The sequence below is a fragment of the Petaurus breviceps genome, unplaced genomic scaffold (genome assembly GCF_028583685.1).
Source record: "Petaurus breviceps papuanus isolate PSGF00001 unplaced genomic scaffold, PetGlider_PUasm1.0 174, whole genome shotgun sequence".
NCBI classification, from domain to species: Eukaryota; Metazoa; Chordata; class Mammalia; order Diprotodontia; family Petauridae; genus Petaurus; species Petaurus breviceps.
Window position 1 is genome coordinate 180,262 of NW_027185761.1, and position 17,972 is coordinate 198,233.

Sequence of the window (17,972 nt, forward strand, 5' to 3'; positions counted from 1 at the left end):
GCTCCTATGACCTGGATGTGAAAATTTGGTGCAATTTTATTTAACTTCAGTTTATTTCTGCATAACAACAACAATAATGATAATACCTTTTGTTGTTTAGTCATTTCATTGTGTCCAACTCTTTGTGACCCCATTTGGGGTTTTCTTGGCAAAGATACTGAAGTACTTTGCCATTTCCTTCTCCAGCTTTTTTGTAGATGAAGAAACTAAGGCAAACAGGGTTAAGTGACTTGCCCAGGGTCACACAGCTTATAAGTATCTAAAGCCACATTTGAACTCAGGAATATGAATCTTCCTGACTTCACGCTTAGCACTTTATCTCCTGTGCCACCTAGGTGCCCAGTGATAATAGCACATAATATTTATGTAGCTCTTACTATATGCCAGGAACTATGCAAAGCACTTTACAATTATAATCTCATAATCTCGTTCGTTCCTTACAACAATACAGGGAAGTAGATGCTACTACCATTATCCCTATTTTAATGATGAGGAAACAGACAAACAGAAGTCAAGTGACTTACCTAGGATCACACAGCTGGTAAATATCTGAGGCAGGATTTGAACTGAGATCTCAGGAAGGACTGAGCTCTGTAATCCCCCAGATCCCTTTCACTAAATTCTTTGATTCATATACATTTAAAAATATTTACCTACATTTAAATGTCCAAATGGTGCCTGCTCAGGGGTAGGAGGCAATATATGGTGTTATCTCTGGGTTCATGATCAAATTGTATTCCTGGGGTGAAGGGCAGGGCAGACACATTCTTTTTCAGGGACCACTGAAAAATCTGTACGTTCAACGAACAGCTGCTTTCTGACAGTTTCAACCTAATAGAGTGCTCACACAATTACAAATTATGACAACAATGAATGTTTCATGTTTTTGAGTAGGCACTATGGACCATTACATAAAGTACAGATCGAACAGTACAGTGGAAAGTGTTACTTTTCAAGCCTGAAGACCTGATTTTGCTTTGTCACTAGCTGTGTGACCTTGGACGAGACTTTGTTGGTCTCATGTTCGAAAAGTATTACCGGCTGCCTATTGCATATGGGATAAAATATAAACTCATTAGCCTGGCATCTTTGGCCCTCCACAATCTGGCTCCCACCTACTGTTTGAGCCTGATTTCATATTAATCTCCTTTAGGTAGACATTCTAATAGACAAAGCCAATACTGATGGACTACCAGCTTTTCCCTAATTCTGCAATATCTTCTACCTTCCTGCAATTCACAAAAGCTATTTCTTGAGCATGGGATCACCTCCTCTTCATCTCTCTTTTAAGATTTATTTCCAGTGCCACCTCCTCTGGGAAGCCTTCCTTCTCCCCAATTATTAGTGCTCTCTCCCTCCTCAGAATTCCTTATTTTAGTCTTACTTGTAAATATATCATATCCTTCCTCTGTCTAATAAAACAGTGGTATCCAGCTCAAATAGAAACAAGGGCCAACAAAGCCATATATCAGGATCCCTTCTGGCCATGTACTGACTTAGAAAACCACATATATGTATGCCTTTCCTTTTTTTTTTTTTAAAACTACTATATCAGTACATTTGACTCAGATGAGAACTACATATTAATCTAGTTTGAGCACATTTGGGAGTAATGTGGTCTGTGTGTTTGACATTTCTGTAATAGAATATGAGCTTCTGGAGGGCAGAGACTGTTTACTTGTGTCTTTATTGTCCTAACACCTAGCACAGTGGTTAGAATGAAGCAGGCAGTTAGGAAAAGGCTGTCGGATTGGATTCAGTATTCTGCCTGCTTTGGGCATCAGTTTCCTCGCTGTAAAGTGAAAGATTTGGGTCAGCTAATTCATAGGGTCTTGTCTCACTCTAAATTTATAGTTCTAAGTCACTGCATAATCTGTTATACCTACTGTTCAAGTCTTTTTTTGTTATACTCCTCATAGTGTATTTCTACACTATAGCTAAGTAGGATAACTTTTGTTGTGCTTTGTCTCATCCTGCCCTCTCCTACTTCTTGACCTTTGTACAAGCCATCCATTCCCTGTGTGTGGAATGACATTCTTCATCCCTCACTCCTGTCTAGTAAAATTTCTCTCTGACATCAAGGCTTAGCATAGGTGCTACTTCTCACATGAGACTTTCACTAATCCTCACTCTGTACCCTGTCTTTCATAGAAGTGATCCCTCCCTTCTTGAATCTCTTGGGAATTCTGCTTCATTGCCTTCACATTGTTCTGCTTAATTACACTTCAGTCAAGCAGTTTGCAGTCATCAGGTATATATAATAGATGAAATAGCATAATATCAGGCATATATAATATATTCCAGGCACTGTGATAGGAGTGCTGGTAATACAAAGTCAGAATTGAAACAGTCTCTGCCATTAAGGAACTTAAATTCTATCAAGGGAGATGTTAAGTATATGTAGATGTATATGCAAAGTAAACATTTAAGAATTCTCTGTTGGACATGTTGAGTTGGAGTTGCCTTTGGGACATCCATTTAAAAATGTCTAGTTATCAGTTGGGGAGCCACATTTGCTGGAAATGAAACTCCCAATGGAGACTAATGTTGAGTATATAAATTTGGGTTCCATTTGCATAAATAGGATAATTTATACCTGTGGGAGCTGGTAACCTCATGAAATGAGAGATTTTTGAGTAATAAGAGAAGAGGGCATATTCACAATGAGTGATATGTGTGATATGAGATCATGATCAAGCAAGAGAGAATGAGGAGTAGGTGACTAGGAGAAAAATCAAGAGAGAGCAGTAACATGAAAACCCAGATAAGTGATAGTATTCAAGAGGAAAGGATAGTAAACAGTGTCAAATGCTTCATAAAGGTCAAGAAAAATGAAGATTGAGAAGAGACCATCTAGAAGAAGTGACAGATGGCATTTAAGCAATCACTGGTTACTTTGGAGCAAGAAGTCTTAGTTGGGTTATTATGTTAGAGAGGGATGGAGGGAGAGGAAATGGAGGCATGCTTACCTAGGAGATTGAGAAAAAAGAGATATGGGATGATAGCTAGTGGAGATGGTAGGGCTAGGAAAGGTTTTTTAAGGATGGAGGAGAATTGGGAATTTCTGACTGCAGTAGGAAAGGAACCAATAGATAAAGTTTGAAGATTAGAGGGCGTGATTTGGGGAGCAATCTGCTGGAGAAGACAAGGGAGATGTGATTAATGTTACGTAGAGAAGGGTTGACCTTGCTAAGAAGAAGAGCCATCTCTTCATCAGAGACAATAATTTAAAAATGTGTATCATAATTATAATAATTATTATTTTCATTCGGTATCCTTCCTACAAAGTTCCTTAAGGGCAGAGATGGTGACCTTTTTCAGCTGTGTTTTCTGGCTTAGGTCAATACATTGTAAAGTCAGCTTTTACTGTTTGTTGAATTGAGTTGAATTAAAGATGAAAGTAGAACTCTTCCCCCTAATCCATGTAATAGGAGAAGTTGGTCAATTATAATCAAAACATAATCTTGTAATATGCAGGCTTAGAGAAGTCAAATTTTTTGGTTCCCTTTTGGAAGGAAAAAACATATTTGTTTGGTGGAGGTTTATTGACATTTTTGGCTTCAAATCTACATTTGAACTCTTCAGACTGGGTTATTCTTTGATCTTAGCAAAACAGAGAAAGAAAATAATGTGTGCATGAGCTGACAGACTTTATTTTCCAAGGACAAAAATAGCAACAGAAATCAGTCTCTTTTCCTATAGGCAAGGCATGGATGAGTACCTTGAATAGCACCATCTTCCTGTGCTTGCCCTTGTAAAACAGCACTCTCTTATTCCTTTTGGCATAATGAGAAAAATTGAAAGAGCGTTTTCCTTTTGTTTTTTTTTTTTGAAGCAGCCATTTAAATAATTCCTTACAATGTAAACAATCAGGAAGAGTCAGTAAGATACATGACCCCTGGTGCTTACCTTCACTAACCAGTTATTTGTAGAGTTCTTGATTTTACACAGATGAGGTATTATTTATAAAACAGTGTCATTTAGAAGAAAAAAAAACCCTCTTCTAAAACATATCTTGTCGTCATTGCCAGATTCCCACAGACAGCTCACTGGAGCAGTTTATATGTTCAGCCTTGTACAACACATCAGAAGTTGAAGTTGACAACAACTATAATCATGGAAACTGTAACATCCAGTGGTCAGAAGTCAAAGACTATCTTGTCCATTCGGTCAACTGGCTCCAAATCTACAAACAGGTATTATTCTATAGATCAGGGTCATTCTTTCTGGATCATACTTTTTCCCCATTAGGTATGTTTCAAATCAAACTTGATTCACTCACAATCTATTAACTTTCTCTGTTGCTGTTTCTCAGTTGTCAGTTTCAGAGATGGATGATGGTGCATTGAAGACAGTACAGAGTCAGGAAGATCTGAATTTAAACCTATCTTCAGACACTTACTATATATGTGACTCTATGGGAGTCATTGAAACCTCTCAGTTTCCTCACAGTAAACTGGGGATAGTAATAGAATCTACCTTTCAGAGTTGCTGTGAGGATCAAATGAAATATTTGTAAAAAGCACGTCACAAAGTGCTTGGCACATAGTAGGTGCTATATAAATGTTTATTCTCTTCCCTTACCCTTCCCTTTGTTGGGGGTTGTGGGAGGCTAAATATATTTACTTGAGAAAGCATTGAAAATTTATAGATTTTGCTAAAGCTTGAGATATATTTTTTTGTAAAATCAATTCATTTGTTTTTGGTGAAAAGCTGATATTATTTAACCCATTGTTAATTAATTCACAATTCTATCAATTTGGTAGACAAAAGATAGGACAAAGATTTTCAATTTAGACCCTAGATAGATTTAGTTTGCAAAGAGTGAACAATTGGGGTTTTATACCTTTTAAACTATCTTTATCTATTCAGTAGAACAAGAACAAGAAGTCTAAGTTGCATTGCCCAGTTAATCCCAACTCATATTTAATTTTGCAAAAAAAAATAAGCAATTTTGTTGGTGTGCAGGTTTTATCTACCAATGAAAGTTGAAATCTCTATATATCTTAGTAGATGGCATTACAAATTGTTGCGGCACCAAATATCCATGATCTGGGAGCAATCCTTGTTATAATTAACCTCTATGAACTAAGTTTGGCTTGTCTTTGAACAAGAGACACACTCCAGCTGTCTTTGAACAAGAGACACACTCAGAGTTGACCTGGCTTTGTGGGTCATACTTAAGTTCCACAGACTTAACCTTTCAGAACGCAGCATCCCTATCATTCTATGGCACGATAGGGATAAGGGCAGGTCTTGGGATGAAGAGATTTATGTTTAAATGGACAATATTTAAAATAATTCAATGCAAATTTTAGAGGCAGCATGATGCAGTGGATTGAAACTTGGCTTTAAGTTCAGTTTATACACATACTGACTCTGTGACCATGGACAAATTACTTAAAATTTAAGTGCCCCAGACAACTCTAAGACTAAGTTGCAGAGTAGGTGTTAAGCCGTATTGGCAGATTAGTTCCTCTTGGAAAGTTCCTGATACCAAAGAAATCACTAGTCTGGTTCAAAAAATTCCCATCATGCATTTCCCCTCCAGATGTACAGGATGAAACACATAGTATGTGCTCAATAAACAATTGTTGATACTATTTCACATATGCTAAATCTAAGTATGTAGAGAAATAGACCTATATATGAATATATAGGTATATATATATAAAAGATAAGTCTAGCTTCGTAATTTTAGCTAACATGTACGCCATATGAGATTTTAAAAACTCTTTGCCTGTTGTCTCCTCCATTAAAACATGGGCTCCGTGAAGGAAGGGGCTATTTTTACCTCTCTTTGTATCCCCAAGTCTTTTGAATTGTGCCCATGACAGAGTAAGCATTTAAGAAATAATTGTTGACTAGCTTAATAAAAATGAAATAATAATAACTGATATTCATGTGGTGCTTTAAAGTTTTCTTTATGAACCTTATCACATTTTGATCCTCATAATAGTCCTGTGAGGTAAGTACTACAGATATTTGTTATCCTCATTTTATGGATGATAAAACGGATGCTAAGATGAAATAAAATGACTTGCCCAGGGTCACCGGGCCAATAAATGTAAGAAACTCATTTTGAAACCAGGTATTTTTGACTCCAAGTCTGGCAAGTCATTCACTACACCTCGTTGCCTCTCAAAGTTAATTTTTCTATGAACTTAAAACCTCTCGTCATTATTATTGAGTTCTCTAAAAGACCAGAGAAGTTAAAAAAAACCCAGATATATCTCATTTTAAAGAATTGTTATCTTTTTTTTTTTAATTTTCAGGTGATTCAGCAATGGTTAAATGGAAGTGTGGTTCAGAAGATTCTTACTGGAATGGAACAAAGTCTAGTGGCTTTCAGAGAGCAATACCCTGAAGACAGTGAGTCATGGAAAGTGACATCAGTCCTGCACACCATGATTCATCTCCTGGATGACAGTTTGGGACCAGAATCCCACCCAAACTACCTGCAATCTCCAAAGATGTAAAGCAAATTTGTCATGTTTCACAATTGAGTATAGACTAGAGGACATTTGATTTGACAGCATGATAATCCCATTAGAAATGGGTACTGTGCAATACAGCCACTCATTTACCTCTGTTTACACTGTCCTATCTCAGGCTTTTATCAAGAGCCATTGTTGGTATTATTTGTAATTGAATATTTGTTATTTTGATAATTCTAATTCAATAGAGATTATGACTGTAGGGGAGCTAACAGCAACATCACTATCTTAAGGTATCTCCATGAGAATGTTTTAAATGTTCATTTCAGTTGTCATTATTTTTTGTGGCTATTTCAGTATGTCTAGGAGCTGTGATTTCATCAGCATGGGTACTCCTTCCTTTGATTATAACCCTTGGCAATAGATCACCATTGAGAGTTGCTATGGCAAAAAAATGTCACTTTGCAGTCAATCTGTTGATAATTCTCATGGGTGTTATTTAGTTTAACCCATACCTGACACAAAGTCCCTTTTGCATCATCCCCCTCAGCAGGTAGTTTACTTCTTACTGGACTTCAAGGACTCAAATTCATTGTCATTTATCACCAACAGATACAGCCTATTTTATTTTTGAATAACTTTAGCAATTAGGGGGCCCTTCATTACACAAATACTGCATTTGTCTCTTCAGACTTGCATTCGTTGCTCACAGTTCTGCCCTCTGGAGCCAGAGAGAATAACTCTAGTTCTTCCTCCATGAAAGCCCTTTAAAGAGTTGAATACAGTTATTATATCCCCCAAAGTCTTCTCCTTGCCAGACTAGATCAAGTTCCATCAATGGCTCTTCATGTGGTGTGGTGAACCATTCTCAGCCAGCCAACATTGATTAAATGCTAATTAGGTTCCAGGCACTGGGGTTACAAGGAAAAGCAAAAGCAGGGTCCCTGCCCTCAAGGATCTTACATTCTAATGGGGGACATAACATACAAACAACTATGTAATAAAAGATACACACTGTGTTAATGGGAGGTAATCTCAGAAGAAATGCTGTAGCAATGAGGGAGATTAGGAAAGTCCCCTGCAGGAAGTGGGATTTAAGCTGAGTCTCAAAGAACACTAAGGAAGAAGGAGGCAGAGATGAGGAGAAAGAAAATTCCAGGAATGGGGGAGCCAATGAAAAAGCATTATATTGGGAGGTAAAGCATCATGTATGAAGAATAACAAGAGGGCTGGTATTGCTGTATCCCAGAATATGTGGAGAGCAATAAAGTATAACAGGACTGGAAAGGTAATATAGGGTCTTTTGGCTAAGACAGTTGAACATTATAGATGGTTTTCTCAGAGAGTTCAGTCATGAAAGGGAGGAAAGATATAGGAAAATTGTTGGAAGGGATAGTGGGATCAAGTGAGGATTTTTTTAAAGATGGGGGAAATGTGGGTGTGTTTGTAGAAAGTAGAGAAGCAGTCAGTAGATAGGGAGAGATGAGTGATTAATTAGAACAGAGATAATACAGGAAACAATGCACCAGTGAAGCTAGAATAGAATGGGATAGAAATGAGTAGGAATATCTTTTGTGAGAAAAGAGTGAAGGAACAGATAGTGGAAGATGTTTGAATCATGTGAGAAGAGGAGAAGGAGGGGAGAAAAGGGGGATTTTTGGTAAATGGCCTCAAGTTTTTCCAGTGAATACATGGTCCTCAACTAAGAGGACAGTTGGAAGGAGGTGTCATGGCAGGTTTCAGGAGGGATAAAAAAGTTTGGTGTAACTGTTATGGTGAGTAGGAGAGTGAATTAATTAGGCAAAATTTGAAAGTATTGTCTTGCTTCAGAGAGGACCTAGCTGGGATTATGGAATATGAATTTGTAGTGAAGTCAGTCAGCACAGTTTTTAAATTTCTTCCAGCTCCTTTCATTAGCAGAAGCAAACAGGGGGTAAAGCATCAAATGGTGGGAATAATTCAAGATTAGGGCTTGGCAAGACATTATTGGTAATAGGATAAGAGAGTAAGGAATTGAGTGCAGAAAATAGTGTTAAGATGGAATGATTTATCAAGGGGTCAATATATGAAAGGAAAGATAACATATCCTGTCAAAGGTAATGACCTGGGAATAAATTGAGTAAAGGATAGATTACTAGTCATTGGGAAGTTAAGAAACAGAGTTGAGGTCCTGATACAGAGGGAAAGATGGAATGATAAAGAAATGATGATTAAATAAAGGTATGTCAAAGCTCATGAATGTGGAAGAACACTTGTAAGTAATGTCATGATCAAAGATATGACCATCTCTGTCTAACTGTAGAGTGGAAGGGTAGGTCATAAGAATTGAGTAGATTGAAGAACTAGGAAATTGGGGTATTTGAGGGAGTATCAATGTGTATGTGTAAATCCCTTAGATTAGGGTTTTGAGTTAGAAGGAAAGACTGTGAGTCAGGCATCAAAATTATTGAGAGAGGAAGGATAGTATCCTGGATCCAGCTACCACAGGAAGTGCTACTGAATGCTTGTCATAGGAGTGTGGAAGTGACAAAGGGAATCTGTGAATATTCCAACCTCTTCCTCCACACCTTGGGCCCAGTTGGGGAGAATATGAGTTCAATTGTTACTGAAAAACTTGGATATATATGCTATGTCACTAAGTGTCATCCAAGTCTCAGTAAGAGGAGTGGTAAAGAAAAGGTTTAATATGAAAGTAAGTTTGTTAACCATGGAACAGGAATTCCAGAGAGCACTGCAAAAGGGTTACTTAGATCTGTAGTAGAACATTTTGGGGCTAGGGTTGTAGGGAATGGAAGCAAGGAAGTGGACTGTGGGGCATGTGCAATAATTTGTATGATGACGGTAGGCTTTAGAATCACTGGGATCAGGAGTGTATGATGGAGTGGGTTTTTGTTAGTCACTGAGAAATGAGTCCAGGCAGAGAATCATTGAAGATGCATCTTTTGAGGGAGTCAGAATATTTGACTGTTCAAATCCTCCTCTGGACCTTATAGCAGATGGTTAAGGCTTCTGAGGCTGAGGAAACCAGATTTGCAGGAGGCAGAAATAGGTGAAAGTGTGGTCTAGTATCAGGATAGCAGGCAGGAACTGACAAGTCATGGTAGCTCAGATCTGAGGAAGTTCTCTAGAACACTAGAGAAGGCCCTGAAGTATTTGCTTATTGTGTTCCTGTAGTTCCTGTGTTTGTCTTGCCAGGTAGACTCCCAAGTATTTTCTATTGTCTGCAGTTAGCTTAAGTGGAATTTCTCGTTCTATGCTCCTGGGTTTTGTTGGTGGTGGGTATCTGCTTTTAGAAAGATCCCTGACAAGGGGCAGCATGTCCATAGAAAAGTGACCAGAGCAGTGAGACCTGAAGCCGGGATAGAAAAAAGACCTCTTGGAGTAACTAAGAATTTCCATGAAGGTGAAGAGAAGACTTAGGGGTGATAAGATGTCTGCTTTCAGATATCTGAAGGATTGTGACGGGAAATAGTAATAAGGCTTTGCTTGCCACTAGAGGGCAGAACTAGAGCGATGGGTGGGGAACATATAGGAATTTCATCTTGAGACACAGGGAAAAATTTTCCTAATAATTAACACTATCTCAAAGTAGAATGACTGCCTTAGGAAATTAAAAAGAAAAACAAACCTCGTTATGTGGATGAGCAAATGTTAGGGGGATATTGTAAAGAGAACTTTGCTACTCAAATTTGTAACAGGGTTTGTCTCCATGATCTTTGTGTCACTTTTCACTTGAGAGATTCAATATTTGACCCAAGGGATGAAATGACAGGTTCCTGGGAATTTGCTGACTTTATATTTCATTCTTAACCTCTCCTAATCTGGTAGCTGTAATAAATAATCTGATCTGTACCAGGGAGCTCAGCTTTCTTGAGCAAATTCAATATAGCAATTTTTAGTTTTTGTCTTTCACTTTTGCTGGAGGTTTCTGGTTTTGTTTTAATAAGAAATGGTTTCATTTCTTGATTTTAATTAAAGGAATATGGGATGCACAAAGGACACCTAAAGTGATACCAAATTTATCCCATTAAATAGTCAACAAACTTTCATAAAGGACTTAATACATTCCAGAGTTATCTTTGCTTTCAAGGAACTCCTCTTCTACTAGAGAGAAAACATGCAAACAGCTATGTGAAAGGAGCATATTTATGGTGTAAATTGTTGGAAGTTTCCTGAAAGTGAACAAAGCTTGTTATAGAAGTTTGGATTTTAGGAGAGCCTTGAAGGAAGGCTGGAAAGTCAGGAGGAGGAGGTAAGGAAGGAGAACATTCTAAGTAGGGGTGACGGCCAAGGAAAAGGTACAGAATCAGGAGACAGAGTATCTTGACTTGAGTAACAGCATAGAAATATATGTGTGGTAACAATGTGGATTGTACCTTTGATGCTGCAGGCCTACCAGTGTCCCTTTATTGCCCCCAATACCCTTGGTCTAAGAATCTCTGCTGAATGCTTCTCCCTTGTATGCCACCAGAATCTGCTCTCAGACCAAAGGAATTTGTCAGACACACTTTCCTGAACTCAAGACAGAAAATGAATGATGATTTTAGTTTTTAATATGTGAATAAACTCCCAAAATGGTGAATGAATATGTTCCTTGAAGTTGTTTTTCACTTACATAAGTGACATGTTGAACTGATTTCCATTGTGTTTTATAATGTTTTTGCCTCCAGATTAGTGTATCTGGCAAAATTTCAGACCATTCTTCAAAATCTGCCTCATTGGCCAACTGTGAAAAGATTGCTTCTGGTAAATGGAGCTCTCAGAAATGTGATCATCAAGAATTTACATTTCATCCGAGGTAAAACTTATCTGTTGCGTGCCACACACTCACTAATAGCTGACATGAAATCAATGAAGAAGCAAATAGGAGATTGATTAATAAGGGAGAATGGAATTGACTGATAACATTGTCAATCTGGGAAATAATTAAATTTTCTGATATGTTTATATTTATTCATTTTTGTGATACTTTCTGGATCATCCAGAGTTTATAAAACTGGGGCCCAATACCTAATATCACAATTCATGCTGTCCACTTTTGTTGCAAAAGAATATACAAAAAGACAATGATGAGAGTGGTTCTGTGACTGTCATATTGGTGGTAGCAGTAGATTTTAATATAAAAGTCTCTATTATACACTGGCAAGCCTAGGCTCTGCAGTAGGGACAAGAATTGTTATTTTACAGATAGCCTACATGGTATTGTCAACTCCCTCCCCTTTTTGAAGGGGGAGTGTTCCTCAAGAGAAGGATTTGTGAGCTAGATTTAGCAAAGATAGTTGGTGCTGTTGGTGTTTGTATCACAGAAGAGCTGTGGTTCCTGGGCAATAATATCCACGAAGATAGTTTACTTCCATGGAAATTTGAGTCACAGTTAACACCAAAGTAAAGAAAGTGGGAGAGAACAATAGAGAATAAAGAATTATAAGACTACAGAAAAAGAAGAGACTTCAGAGATGACCAAATCCCACCCATGTCTAAACAGAAATATCCTCTACATCAACCCTGCAAAATGGTTTTCTAGTTCTCACTAACAACCTCCCATAATGCCTTCCTCCTCCCTCTCCAGAAAGCATCCCTTCCATTTTGGATACTAATTATTAGTTTTCAATTATTTTGAATTTATCTCTAGTTGCCTAGTTCCTAGTTCTGTCTTCTAGTCTGATATCTTTTCCACAAAGCAATTCTTCAAATATTTCAAGCCTGTCATTGTATTCTCTTAGCCTTCTCTTTTTCTAGGTTATACCATCTCATTTCCTTCAATCAGTTTCCGATGCCAAGCCTTTGAATTTCTTTACCCTCTTGTTGCTTTTTTCTGGACATATTCTAGTATGTTCAAGCACTGCAGATATCATTGAAGCAGTGGGTAGTATATTGAGTTTATCATCTTCCTTGCTCTGGGAAGTAGTATTAATGTCATCTAATATTGCATTCACTCTTTTGACTTCGTGTTTTGATTTTATTTCATGTTAACATGGTCATCCTCTAGAATCCCCAAGTTTTTTTTAATTGGTGACTTTCTTAGCCACGTCTGTGTGTATTTGGTTTTTTGTATTTATTCATATTAAATTTCACCTGGCTAGTATCAACATTCTGTTTCAATGCTGGATCTAAAATATGTAATCCAATGTATTCATGGTATCAGAGAAGTAGGATTTAGAATTATTTTAATTTAGGTGCCTGTCAGTGGTCTTTGAAAAGGAAAATGAAACTGCTCAGCCAAGTTGAGAGTGCTATAGTCCTACATTCCTTTATTCTTTTACTTGGCTGCAGTTTAGGCCTATCAGCTCAAATTAAGAAAAACAAATATTGTCTCTTCAACTTGTACTGATGCAAGTAATCAGGCTGCAGTGATCACTGCCTTTACCCTCCTTTGCCCAATAGAACTTTGGTTAGTTCACTTTTAGGAACAGAAAAAGACCATTCAGGAATGTCTTTCCAGATGTAGGTTATGGGCACTAACACTCAGAATTAGGGAGTTCCCTCATTTTACACTTTCTTGTTGCTTGCAACATCTTTCCCAGGCTCTAGGCAGTCTAAAAGATACTTATTGTATTAATAATAATTGCATTTATTGGCTTTTTCTTATTGAGTAATAGTTATAAAGTGTATGGGTAAACATAAAAAAATGTTCAGGTTAAGAAGTTTAGCATATTGATACATTTGAAAGATATGTGAACTTTAATAAATTCTCTTGTATACATATGTACAATCTTATAGAAGTTCTAAGTAAACTGGAAAGATTGGCTCCATTTTCTGAAACGGATGACTTGAGCTCATTGCAACTGGAAATGGATGCATTCTTCAGGGATTTAAAACAGGTAAGCCATAGTGAAGGATTTTAAATTAAACATTTACATAAAACCTACGAGGGACTCATGAAATATTCAGGCATGTTCTTACTATAAGTAGTATTTGTTAAAGGCATAGGATAGTGGACAGCTTTTGGAAGTCCTTTTGGTTTTCACTTTAAACTTTTATTTTGAAAATTTATGTTTTTATGACCACCATTGGGATGATCATTATGAAAAGGGTTTCTGAGTTTTCTGATTTTCTCTGTCCTCTTATTAATATTTTAGATGCTGACAAAGAATTACCCTTACACAAGCCAAGATGTACCTTTTGTTTCTGAAGAGAACTTTACTCTTTTGGAGAACTTCAAAGTCATGAAAATACTAACCCAATTAAGGGGACACTCTCATTCTTCCAATGAGACAATCTTTTTATACAACTTACTCCATTCAGTCAAAGAGGCTGTAAGTATTGTCCCCACCATTGAGATCTTGGAAGATGTACTGACTCATTATCTCATTTTGGGGATTAAACGAATTGTTAATACATATATGCATATGGTCAGAGAATAAAAACTGGAAGGGACTTTTGGAGTTTTCTAGTCCAACCCTTTCATTTTACAGAAGCAGCAACTGAGGTCAGGGCTCTTTCTGTTGTGCCACCAAGATGAAGAAGATATATTCTTTGTTTAAAAAAATTAATTAATTTTTAGTTTTCAATGTTCACTTCCATAAATTTGAAATTTAATCCACCTCCCTTCCCTCCCCCCTTCCCAAGATGCCATACAATCCAATATAAGCTCTACATATACATTCCTATTAAACATATTTTCTTTTTTTTTTTTAAGCAATTGGGGTTAAGTAACTTGCTCAAGGTTACATGGCCAGTGATTACTGGTTGTGGTGCTGAGTATCTAAGCCCGGATTTGATCCAGGTCATCCCGACACTGGAGCCGGTGCTCTTACTTGCTGAGCCACCTGGCCGCCCCTTAAACATATTTTCACATTAGTCATGTTGTATAGAAGAAGCAGAATGAATGGGAGGAATGAAAACACAACAAAAAAGGGAGCAAAGAGTATGCTTCGATCGCATTCAGACTCCATAGTTCCTTCTTTGGATGTGGATGGCATTTTCCATCATGAGTAAAAAGGCACGTTCTTAAGGTGTAAAGAAAATTTCTCAGTATGTGCATAGAAAGTTAAAAAGTAACTGTAATAAATTTTATTTATTTAATGCTTAATAACCATTTATTAAGAACCTACTTTATGTAATACATGGAAATATAAACAGAACTCAGACAGAGAAGGGAGATTCAAAGTGCTGTGTGGGAATTGAGGAAGGTGACAGCTAATTGAATGGATCAATAAAGCCTTCATGGAGGAGGTGGTATTTGAGCTGGATCCTGAAGGATGTTTATGAATGAATGGATTAATGGAAAAAAGTTAATTGGTTACTTTGTGCCAAGCACTGTGCTAAGATTGGAGGTTGAATATAAAAGTGAAGTCAGTTCAGGCCCTCAAAGAGATTATGGTTTAGTGAGGGGAGAAGGAATAACACATACAGGAAAATGGTGGTTAAGGATGAGTATTGTCATTTGGAAAGGTACCGAATGAAGCCATAGGAGAATAGGCAGAAACAACCTTTCCAGTGACAATAGCAGGGTTAACTTGATTAGTGTATACAGAACTGGAAGGTAGGGGTGGAAAAGGGTAGACAAAAGGTTCCATTGTGTCTGGTAGAAAATGATCAGGGAGTGTAGTGAAGTGAGCCTGCCTAGAATTTGTGGGTCTCAAGAAGAACAACTTACCAATCAGGATAATAGGGCTCCAGGGTGGGAATTTTAGTGATGAAAAAGTTGATTTCTAGGACATAGTCTCTTATCTCAGTAGCAATTCAGCTTGTAGGAATAAGTGGAATTAAATTTCAAGCAGTGGTTATGGGGGAGGGTGTTATGGGCATAGGGAATGACATGTCCAGGATATGGGGATTTAGAGCTGGGGAGAAATTCATGAATCACTTATATCTTCTCCCTACCCCCACTTAACACATGAGGAAAAGGAAGCTGAATTAAAATAGGAAAAAGTGAACCCTGGATGGGAAATAATGGATTTAAAGAATAGGGGAAGCACAGGAACTAATCATAATGAAGACAGCAAGTAGATTCAATAGAAATAATGGTGTGGGATCGATAGAGGAGACTGTGGTCAGAGAGAGGAATTTCATAGTTTGAAAGCAAAAATCATAGAACTTTAGAACTGGGAGAGACCTTAACTATCATTTGTTTTATCTGTGATACAGTCTCTGATACAACAATTGGGGAAATTAAGGCCAGTTTTGTCTTTTGATTATTACTCTGCAAGCCTCTCCTAGAAAGAACAGTTACAAGAAATTGTGATGTCTAAGGAATGAACTTCCAAATCCCCAGTGAGTAGATAAAAGTGAGAGGGAATGGGGTCTATAGGCATGGAGGTAATTGATATACTAAGACCTGAATGTTAGAAGGGACTCTGGTGTGAATATTGAAGGCACTGAGAAGAAGAATTTGGCATGGAGAAGAAAATTGTGAGTCAAGTGCAGAAGTCATTAAAAAAGGAGGGCAAGAAGAGGATTCTGGGAAGATGACAGAGTAGGTCAGAAAATTCCAAGCTCTCAAGATGTTCCCCCACAAATGAGATAAAATAGCACCTTAGGGGAAACAAAATGCAGTAAAAATAAATAAGAATGGGGGCACAACAGGGGTCTTCCTGGGACAAGTTGAGAAGATCAGAAGAAAAATCCCAGTACAAGATTTGGTCCCCGTGAAGAGTAAACACCTCCAGGCTATGGTCCCCTTTAACAACAGGTGAGCCTCTTAAACAACAAGTGGCAAGCCATGGGGTTAGTTGGTTTAGAGGCTATCTCAGCTCCAGCCACAGGAACTTTTCCCCTGGGATAGCGAGGGGAGTTGGGTGTCTAAAAGCAGGAAGATAGAGGGAACTTCTGCTGACAGGGAACCCCAGACCCAGCTGTACCATGAAGAGTGGTGAAGCAAGAAAGAACCAGCACATGCCCTGTTAGTGCAGAAGCAGTAGGGCAGAAAGCCCCTGGCTGTGGGCACTTACAGGAGATTGGAGGTTTGGCTTTGTTTCCAGGCTAGAGGGGAGAACTGAAGATCTGGGCCAAGAGGCATCATCTCCCATACCCCAGGGCTAGAGGTGATTACAAAAATTAAGCTGTTACTACTAAAAATGTACAGACAAAGGAGAAAGAATCCAACCATAGAAAGCTATTATGGGAATAGAGAAGACTGAGGTTCATCTTCGGAGGAGGATATTGAAGTCCAGAAAACCCCAAAGAGTAATGTCAAATGGTCACCTGTCCAAAGAGAATTCATGGAAGATCATTAAAAAGAATTTTAAAATACAATGACAGAGATGGAGGAGAAACTTGAAAAAAAATAGAGAATAACCCAAGATAAACAAGAAGATTATGAAAGTCAACCAATTAGAAGAGAAGGTTCAGAATCTTAAGGAAGAAAATGACACGTTGAAAATTAGAATTGGACAAAGTGAACCTAGTGTTATAAGAGATCAAAAAGTAATTAAACCAAATATGAATAATGAAAAAATAGAAGAGAAAGTAAAACATCTAAGAAAAACAACAGATTTGGAGAATAGATCAAGAAGAAAAAATATAAAAATAATCAGATTATTTGAAAACTATGATAAAAAAGAGTACTGATTCAGTAATACAACATATAATCAAAGAAAATTGTCCTGAAGCATTAGAACAAGGGGGAAAGTAGAAATAGAAAGAATCCATCTGTCAACACTTAAAAGAGATCCTATGAGGAAAACTCATAGGAATGTCATAGTCAAATTTCAAAACCCCCAGCTCAAGGATAGAATATTAACAGCTACAAGAATAAAACAATTTAAATATGATGGTGCCACAATTAGTATTGCACAAGACCTAGCCATGGAGACATGAAGGGACCACAGGTCTTGGAACATTATATATCAAAGAGCAAAAGAACTGGGGCTCTGGCCAAAAATATCATACCCAGCAAAGTTAAGCATAATCCTGAGTGGAAAAAAAAGAACATTTGATCAACTGTCAGACTTTCAAGACTTTGTTAAAAAAAACCAAACAAACCTGAACTTAATAGATTTGACATACAAGAGCCAAGAGAAACATAAGGTACATACCAAAGACTGATTATAAGGGATTCAGTAAGGACAAACCATATACTCTTTACATATATAAAATGCAAAATGTATGTCTAAGAATCTTATTAATAATTTGGCAACTCATAAGAAAGATTGGGGTAAACCTGAGTATGATATGAATTTAAAAAGTAAAACCATTTAGGAATAGCTAAAAAGAGTAATTATTTAATACAAATGAGGTACAAGAGGAAGAATTGATACAGAGGAATTAGATGAGGGAGGACGACTGGTAGTTCTGGTAGGGGGATAGGGAGAGGAGAGAGGACAAAGGAGGGATCTTTAGAGGGTAGGGTGAGGGAATAGGCATAAGGGGGGGATATAGAATGGTGTTTAGATCAGTGGGAATGGGAGGATAGAGGAGGGATCCTTGGAGGGCATTAGGCAAGTAATAGGAGGGCAAAGTAGTGGGTAGAAGTAAAGTAGAGGAGACAGGAGGGATAGAAAACAAGAGATATGCGCAAACATAAAAACAAAGATCAGGAGCAGAATTTGTTTGGGAAAGTATATGTCTATGTATATATGTATATATGTATAT

General features: G+C 37.5%; 1 protein-coding gene across 1 annotated transcript in view; it reads left to right on the plus strand.

The window, feature by feature from the left end:
• The window catches only part of ABCA13 (ATP binding cassette subfamily A member 13), a 513,785-nt gene that overhangs the window by 82,067 nt on the left and 413,746 nt on the right, over positions 1-17,972 (plus strand). Inside the window, exons 9-13 of the mRNA XM_069084494.1 lie at positions 4,032-4,196; positions 4,316-4,354; positions 6,276-6,475; positions 11,108-11,235; positions 13,158-13,258. Of these exons, the coding sequence (XP_068940595.1) occupies positions 4,032-4,196; positions 4,316-4,354; positions 6,276-6,475; positions 11,108-11,235; positions 13,158-13,258 (633 nt within the window). The remainder of the gene's footprint in view (positions 1-4,031; positions 4,197-4,315; positions 4,355-6,275; positions 6,476-11,107; positions 11,236-13,157; positions 13,259-17,972) is intronic.